This window comes from Akebia trifoliata, chromosome 3, assembly GCF_017979445.1.
Source record: "Akebia trifoliata isolate Shusen 1 chromosome 3, ASM1797944v1, whole genome shotgun sequence".
NCBI classification, from domain to species: Eukaryota; Viridiplantae; Streptophyta; class Magnoliopsida; order Ranunculales; family Lardizabalaceae; genus Akebia; species Akebia trifoliata.
Window position 1 is genome coordinate 3,553,157 of NC_141377.1, and position 8,324 is coordinate 3,561,480.

General features: G+C 36.6%; 1 protein-coding gene across 1 annotated transcript; it reads left to right on the plus strand.

Moving 5' to 3' along the window:
• The first annotated feature begins 2,801 nt into the window (after positions 1 to 2,801).
• Positions 2,802 to 7,926, plus strand: LOC147405578 (uncharacterized). Its single transcript, XM_086433368.1, has 2 exons — positions 2,802 to 5,957; positions 7,246 to 7,926. Exons 1-2 carry the CDS (start codon positions 3,110 to 3,112, stop codon positions 7,722 to 7,724), a joined length of 3,327 nt encoding a protein of 1,108 aa, XP_086289494.1. The 5' UTR covers positions 2,802 to 3,109; the 3' UTR covers positions 7,725 to 7,926.
• Positions 7,927 to 8,324: the final 398 nt, after the last annotated feature.

Genomic DNA, 8,324 nt, shown 5'->3' on the forward strand with positions numbered 1-8,324 from the left:
TCAATTTGATTGGATCCATTTATATTTATTATTATTATTTTTTTAAATATGCATACATTTGAACTAGATTTCCTTTATTTATATTGATAGAATATGAGTCGTGATATTATGATGCCCCTTTCTGACAAATGCCCCTTACACTTCCATCACAGAACCACCGATCATTTGCCTCGGGATATGTAGAATCAAAAATCTTTTTCTTTGATCTACGGTTCTGTAATGGGGTCGGGGGGGTCATATTATCACGGTTCCTAGAATATAACACTCACAAAAAATCGATTGTTTCTTAGTTGAACCAATTTTATTACAAAATTGGATTGAACCTTCTTGATGGTCCAATTTTTAAAACGTTCGTAATTAGGAGTAAGTCAAGGATATTATTATCCTAAAATTTTATAACTTCAGGTTTAATCATCTTTTGCAAGTGTTGGAAGCAAGAAGAGAGAAGCTAGATTTGGTAGCTTCTCGCTTTTCTCCATTTTTTAACTTTTGCATTTGATATGAATCCAAAAATATTTTTGTATTTCAAGCATTGAGCACACGAGAAATATTCTCCAAATATTGTCGTAAATGTGAACCTATGTTTGGCTGCAAGTATCGCTCTACTTTCTTTGTTTAATGTAATTGTGTATCGTTTATATGAAGATTGTATGTACAATGTCAAGAACACAAGCTCTGTTTATTATTATTTCTTTTTAATAGAATTAAAATTTAGGGAAAATTCTCAATAAGTTGAAAAAATAATTATAAAATATTTTACTTAGAGCAGGGAGGAGGATTTCAATCCTCCATTCTGGGTGCAAACGATCTTGACTTTTTTATAAAATAGATAGCAGAAAAAAATTCTTCGTTTTAAATAAAAAATATTTTAATTCTAAAACCCATCATTATTAAAAAAAATTAATGATTTTGAAAATGGAAAATAAATATTATGTTGAAATGGTGATTTTTCAATTTTTAGTGCATATTTTGATAAATCAGCCTAAAAATTTACATTTTCTGCTCAATAATTCCATCTGGATAGAGTTATCCATGCAGCCAAACAACTTTTTTTTGTTTGGTTTTGGTCCACATAAAGCGAAGAATATCCAAGTACAGATAGGGAAAAGGCCTAAAACGGAAGAATGACCTATTGATTTGATTTTGAGGATGTTTAAGTAACTTGTACATGAATATGTGCTCAACTTGGAGGGAAATAGTGGGATAGGATTCCTATTAGAAACCCTAATATTTGGAAAAGATATAAGATGAAGAAGATGATGATACCTTTGTAGACCAAAAGGATGGTCTGCCACATGGTTTTAAATTTTGGATTCTCGTCTCATCTTATAGACAAACGATATGCGAGTAATTTAATTTTCTTGGAACGGACAAAGTTTTTTTTTTGGCCATATTTTATGAACCAAAACGAAGAAGAAAAAGAAGAAGAGATGGCGAATCTAGACCATAGTGTCTCGTCACACTCACAAATGAAAATGAGCTCTGAAAATTTTCGACAACATGGTAGGCCAACGTCGTACAAGTAGACTTGATCATATGGTCCAAACCAAGTGATTAGGGATACGGCCCAACCAAAAGAAGGTTTGTTCAAAATAAAATCCAATAAGATGTACTACCAAATCGAATTTGTGCAAGAAAATCAACCGAAAAATGATTTTTTTTTTGCTTAGGAAAATACGATTTGTTAGGGTATGATTTCGCATCCCAAGAAAAATAATTATCCCTTTGAAAATAATTTTCCTGTCTTGGTAGAGAAATGTTCCCTAACATCAAGGTTTTCAACGAGTTGGTTATGTGTCGATTCCACATATACCCAGAAGCGAAACCTAAATAGAATCTTGATTCAGGTTCTTATCCATTTGGGTTTTGGTTATGAGATCCTTGGAACTAGAACTAACCCTACAAATACTTGATACCTATCGAGTACCCACTAACATAGATAATATTTTTTTAATAAGAAAAAAATATATAATTATTTGATAAAATAGACAATAAGTTATTATAAATGTAACAATTTAACTTGTAATTCCTTAAATAAAATTTAAGATCAATAATAATTCTTCAAGCAAATCAAACTTTTGAGAATAAAATCACAGAAATTTGTAGTATAAATCATTTATTTGTCATTGAAATTGTATAAAAATGTGAAAAATGAATGCAAATTCATATAGAGAAAGAAGGTAAAAATTAAAGAATTCTTATTATCTTTAAATTTTAATTTTGATTAAATTACATTTACTTCGAAACATCTCTTTCTAAGCATTTATTTAGATTACCAATTGTGTTATAAATTTACTAGTTAGTACCCGAAAGAGACCCGATTCTTATTGGGTCCTTAAGATAATTACCTAGAATTGCTCCCGAACATGACCGGGTTCATACTGGTGGACCCAAATCCAACTAGTCGGTTACGAGTACATTAGGTAATTAGATACCCATTGACACCCTTATCTAACATAATCGTCCGAGAAAATCTTAATGTTATTCTCTCGTGATCTACATCTAGTAATTGGATACCCATTGACACCCTTATCTAACATAATTGTCCAAGAAAATCTTAATGTTATTCTCTCAAGATCCCCCCCACCCCACCCCAAGCTAAAAGCCAAATCCCTTCAACATATCTTTGTTGCAATCAAAGCACATACAAACATATTATGAGAAATTATATTTTCTTCATAAATCGATTCCCCGAGAAATTATTTTATGACCAATCAAACACACCCTTAATTGCCTATTTCAAATTTAATTCTCATCGATACAAAAATAATAATAATAATCGTGGGGGCATTGAAACTGCATTACAACGTTACATAAAGAGAAATTTTTATATAAAAGTACAGACAAAGACACACCCACCCATCTCCTTTGGTTAAAAAACTCATTCCACCACCTCTCCTCCCTCCATAAAAAAAAATCAAAGAACACCATCTAAATTCTCTCTCTCTCTGCACAAACATCATGGCCTAGCTGTTCTTGGATCCGGAGATTCAGGGACTTTAAACTTATATTTATAATCAACTCTTACAAGACATGGTTTTTGGTTCCTCACATCTCTACTTCCCTCTTTGTCTCCAAATCCATTTCACCCTCCCCTTCTATAGTAATAATGTCTCTAAACTTATGCAACCTCTTCTTCTTCTTCCTCCTCCCCTTTCTCTCTCCTTTCATCGTGGATGCCATCAACGAACAAGGTGAAGCTCTCTTATCATGGAAGAAAAGCTTGAATGGGTCCGTTGAGGCCTTGCACAATTGGAACCCAAGCGACGAAAACCCATGCACTTGGTTCGGGATCTCATGTAATTCTAACAAACAAGTAGTGGAATTGAACTTGAGGTACATCGATTTGCTAGGCCACGTTCCGTCAAACTTGACCTTGTTAAAGTCGTTAAACAAGCTCGTTCTATCGGGAACGAACCTCACGGGTTCGATCCCAAAAGAGTTGGGAGATCTTATTGAATTGGTTCACTTAGACTTGAGTGACAATGCTCTTATGGGCGAAATCCCACTCGAGATTTGCAACTTGTTTAAACTCGAGAGGCTTCTACTCGATTCGAATAGGCTCGAAGGATCGATTCCGATCGAAATTGGGAATCTTTCGAGCTTGGTATGGTTGATCTTGTATGATAATCAAATGAGTGGTGGAATTCCAAGTACTATTGGAGATTTGAAGAAATTAGAAGTGTTTAGAGCTGGTGGAAACAAGAATCTTGATGGATCTCTCCCTAAAGAGATTGGAAATTGTAGTAATTTGATCATGTTAGGCCTCGCTGAAACGAGCATCTCTGGATTCATCCCTCCTTCGATTGGCCAACTCAAGAAACTTCAAACGTTGGCGATCTACACCGCGCTTCTCTCAGGCCAAATTCCTCCTGAAATTGGTGAATGTGATGAACTACAAAGCATTTACTTGTACGAGAACTCGATCACTGGTTCGATTCCAATTCGATTGGGGAATCTTCGAAATCTTCGAAACTTGCTTTTATGGCAAAACAGCTTAGTTGGTGTAATCCCTCCAGAGCTTGGAAATTGCAAAGAATTGTTGGTGATCGACTTATCAATGAATTCGATTACAGGAAGCATTCCTCAAACATTTGGGAATTTAACCAATTTACTTGAACTTCAACTGAGTGTGAATCAAATTTCGGGGCGGATTCCTTCAGAACTCGGAAATTGTCGAAGTCTCACTCATATCGAGCTCGACAACAATCAAATTACAGGTACGATGCCTTCAGAAATCGGACTAATTGGGAATCTAACATTGCTGTTCTTATGGAGAAACAAACTTGAAGGAAACATTCCTTCTTCGATTTCTCTCTGTCGTAATCTCGAAGCGATCGATTTATCTCAAAACAGCTTAAATGGACCAATTCCGAGGGGGATCTTCGAGTTGCAGAATCTGAACAAGCTTCTGCTTCTATCGAACAGATTGTCAGGAGAGATTCCAGCGGAGATCGGGAAATGTACTTCGCTTATCCGATTCAGAGCCAACAACAACAAGATTACAGGAGCGATTCCACCAGAAATCGGAAATTTACGAAATTTGAATTTCTTGGATATCGGATCGAACAGATTGACCGGAAACATACCGCCGGAGATCTCCGGATGCCGGAATCTGACATTCCTCGACTTACACTCCAATGAGATTGCCGGAATCTTGCCGGATAATTTCAACCAGCTCGTTTCCCTCCAACTCGTCGATGTGTCAGATAATCGGATAGAAGGAACACTGAGTCCAAATCTCGAATCGTTGAGCTCACTCACAAAACTCAATCTCAACAAAAACCGATTTTCCGGTTCGATTCCTTCTCAACTCGGTTCCTGTACTAAACTTCAGTTACTAGATCTGAGCATGAATGGATTCCTCGGACAAATTCCGGCAAGTGTGGGTAAGATTCCGGCACTCGAGATCGCTTTAAATCTCAGCTGGAACAAACTTTCCGGCAATATTCCGGCAGAGTTTTCAAACTTGGATAAGCTTGGAATCCTGGATCTCTCTCACAACCAACTCTCTGGTGACCTTCAAATTCTCGCGGGACTTCAAAATCTCGTGGTTCTCAATATCTCGTACAACAATTTCTCGGGAAGAGTACCGTACACCTCCTTCTTTACGAAACTCCCACTAAGCGACCTATCTGGAAACCCTTCACTCTGCTTCTCTGGCAACCATTGCGCCTCTGATTCTCACAACGAATCCATACGACGAAGAAGCGAAGCTGCAAAGACAGCGATGGTCGTGCTACTGTGCGCCGCGGGCGCACTACTCCTCGCAGCCTTATACATCACAGTACGAGGGACAAAGCTGCGCCGTACATTCAGTGGGTCCAAAAACAGAGATATCGATGATGACGATGATGATGATGACATGGCACTGTGCCCACCATGGGAGGTGACGTTGTACCAGAAACTCGACTTATCAATTGCTGACGTGGCAAGATGTCTGACAGCTAGCAACGTTATAGGAAAGGGACGTTCAGGTGTCGTTTACAAAGCGGATATTCCGTCAGGTTTAACGATCGCCGTTAAGAGATTTCGTTCGTCGGAGAAGTATGCGGCGTCGGCATTCTCGTCGGAGATTGCCACGTTGGCACGGATACGTCACAGGAATGTGGTGAGGTTGTTGGGATGGGGTGCTAACAGGAAGACAAAACTGCTTTTTTATGATTATTTGGCAAACGGGACATTAGGGGGATTGCTGCACGATGGGTGCGCAGGATTAGTGGAGTGGGAGACACGGTTCAAGATAGCATTAGGTGTGGCTGAGGGGCTTTCGTATTTGCACCACGATTGTGTTCCTGCTATCTTGCACCGGGATGTGAAGGCGCATAATATACTTTTGGGTGAGAGATTTGAGGCTTGTTTGGCGGATTTTGGTTTAGCTAGGCTTGTTGAAGATGAAAATGGTTCATTTACTACGAACCCACAGTTTGCTGGATCGTACGGCTATTTTGCACCTGGTGAGTTTTGCTCTTCTTTTTATATGTCATTATTACAATTGTTTATCTTTTTTGAATTTTAGTTCTTTGCTACATTTGGTAACACTTCAGAAGTCCCGAGTCCGAAAACATTTGAATAAGATTTCAGAAGTTTTAACATCCAGTAATCCTAATTTAAAACTTCTGAATTTTATTTCTAAAGTCTAAAATTGGAATCTAAACAAATCGAAATCCATAATTTTAAAGGTGGGCCATCTCCATCCAATAGAAGTGTTACCAAACACACACTTCAGGCAATGCTAACTTGTGCTTTTAGAGTGTCTTATTCAGTGTGTAATTTAGCAAAACCTATCTTTATTTTTGTGAATATTTGAGATACCATAGTTTTTTCAAATTGGTGTCATACCCTTGACTTTGGTCTTCCATGTGAGACTAATAAAAATGTCCAATTACCACGATCTTCAACCTGTTGCCAGAAACCCTTGAAATATATTTGTTAAGTTTCTTGGTGTTGAATTAGAAGACTCACAAAAAAATGATTGATTAAACAGATTTTGAATACTTATACAATTTTTTTTTGGTGGGGGTGATTCTGAAAGAAAGAGTTGAATATACCGGGTCTTTCAATCATTTTATATTAGTCTCTTATAAAATACCTTAGTCAAGAGGGTATGTGATTTCCCCAATAACTAATCATCTTCAGTCCTTGACTTAGAGGGTTACTAACGCCACACCAACTGTCTATTAATAAATATTAGTGTGGCAATAACAGCTCTCTTGATTTATTTGGTAAAATCATCTGGACTAAAACTTTTTTTTTTTTTTTTTCTCATTGATTTAGAAGACTATAATATAGGGAATGAAGTAATTACTCAAAGGATTTGACAAGATGGTAATCTTGTCATGGAAATCAAAATAGAGGAAAAAGTCAATTTATGAAAGAGAGTTGAATACAAGGGTCTTTCATTCATTCCACAATTTCTCTCATAGAAGACCATGGTCAAGAGCATGGGAGGAGCCAAGATTTTGCTCTCCTGGGGGCAACCAATAAGGGAAAAAAATTGGATTTGTAAGGGTAATGACAGCGAATTTTCGTATCCGCAGTTGTTATCTGTTGCAATAACTCATGTATATTGATAAACTTTGAAAATTCTTGTGGGGGCAAATGTATATTGATAAATCAGCCCCTAAAGTACTATTAATCATAGAGGATTGTTTTTAAATTACTCCTTATTTTTAGGCCATTTTCATACAAATTAACACATATTTATGATCTCATTATTAATGAACTTCATTGTATTTTTTGCAGAATACGCCTGCATGGTAAAAATCACTGAAAAGAGTGATGTCTACAGTTATGGAGTAGTTCTTCTAGAGATTATAACAGGAAAGAAACCAGTTGATCCATCATTCCCAGATGGTCAACATATAGTCCAATGGGTTCGTGATCACCTAAAGAGCAAGAAAGACCCGATTAAAATCCTAGACCCAAAACTCCAAGGTCGACCCGATTCCCAAATACAAGAGATGCTTCAAGCTCTAGGGATCTCCCTCCTTTGCGCGAGCAATCGTGCAGAAGATCGACCAACAATGAAAGATGTCGCAGCACTACTAAGGGAGATACGACAGGAACACACGACGGGAGCCGAAGGTTGCAAGCCCAATAGTAACTTGTCGAAGAAAACTGAGGAGGCGTCGTATTCTTCGTCGATTTCACCAGCTCAATTATTTCTTCATGGGTCTTCTCATTGTTCATTAGCTTATTCATCTTCCTCAGGTGATCTTTGAATTTGAATAATATTTAGTTGTAAGTGAGATATTGTAGTGAAATTATGATGAGAAAAAAAAAATATCCTGATTTTAGTTTCTAAGGGTATTTTGGTCATTGTAAAGATTTAACAACATGCGTTTTGGTGACCCTCATTACATGATTGTACAGAAAATTGACATTGTTTCTAACCAGATTGGGTGGCATGTCTTTGCACAATATTATCTTCATAATTAGTTCTTCAAGAGATTCATTGAGAAAATTTTCATGTTAGGAAGGCTATTTTTGTAATTTAAAAATTAGTTGAATTTACATCAACAATATTCCAATTCTTTAAGTAATTAAAAGAAATGAAATGTAACTTAAGAACATTTTTCAATTTTAAAAGGGGTAAATTACATTTCCGTGAATTGAATTTGATGAAATTATGATTCCAACTAACTGTTCATTTTAATTCCCAAAATGTGAACATGCCAAATCATAGATCTTTCAAGTGGCAAGTTCGCAAGTTTAAAGTGACAAACTAATTGGATTTTTTCCCTCAAAGTGACAATTTTGCTGATTTGTATATCTACGATCTCGTTAAAAGTAACGAATCCTACGAGATAGGCATTTTAAAT

Bases quoted from the DNA above. Each gene is read 5' to 3' on its own strand.
- LOC147405578 (XM_086433368.1), top strand. From the start codon at position 3,110: ATGTCTCTAAACTTATGCAACCTCTTCTTCTTCTTCCTCCTCCCCTTT. The intron at 5,958-7,245 runs GTGAGTTTTGCT...TATTTTTTGCAG, and splicing joins GTACGGCTATTTTGCACCTG to AATACGCCTGCATGGTAAAA.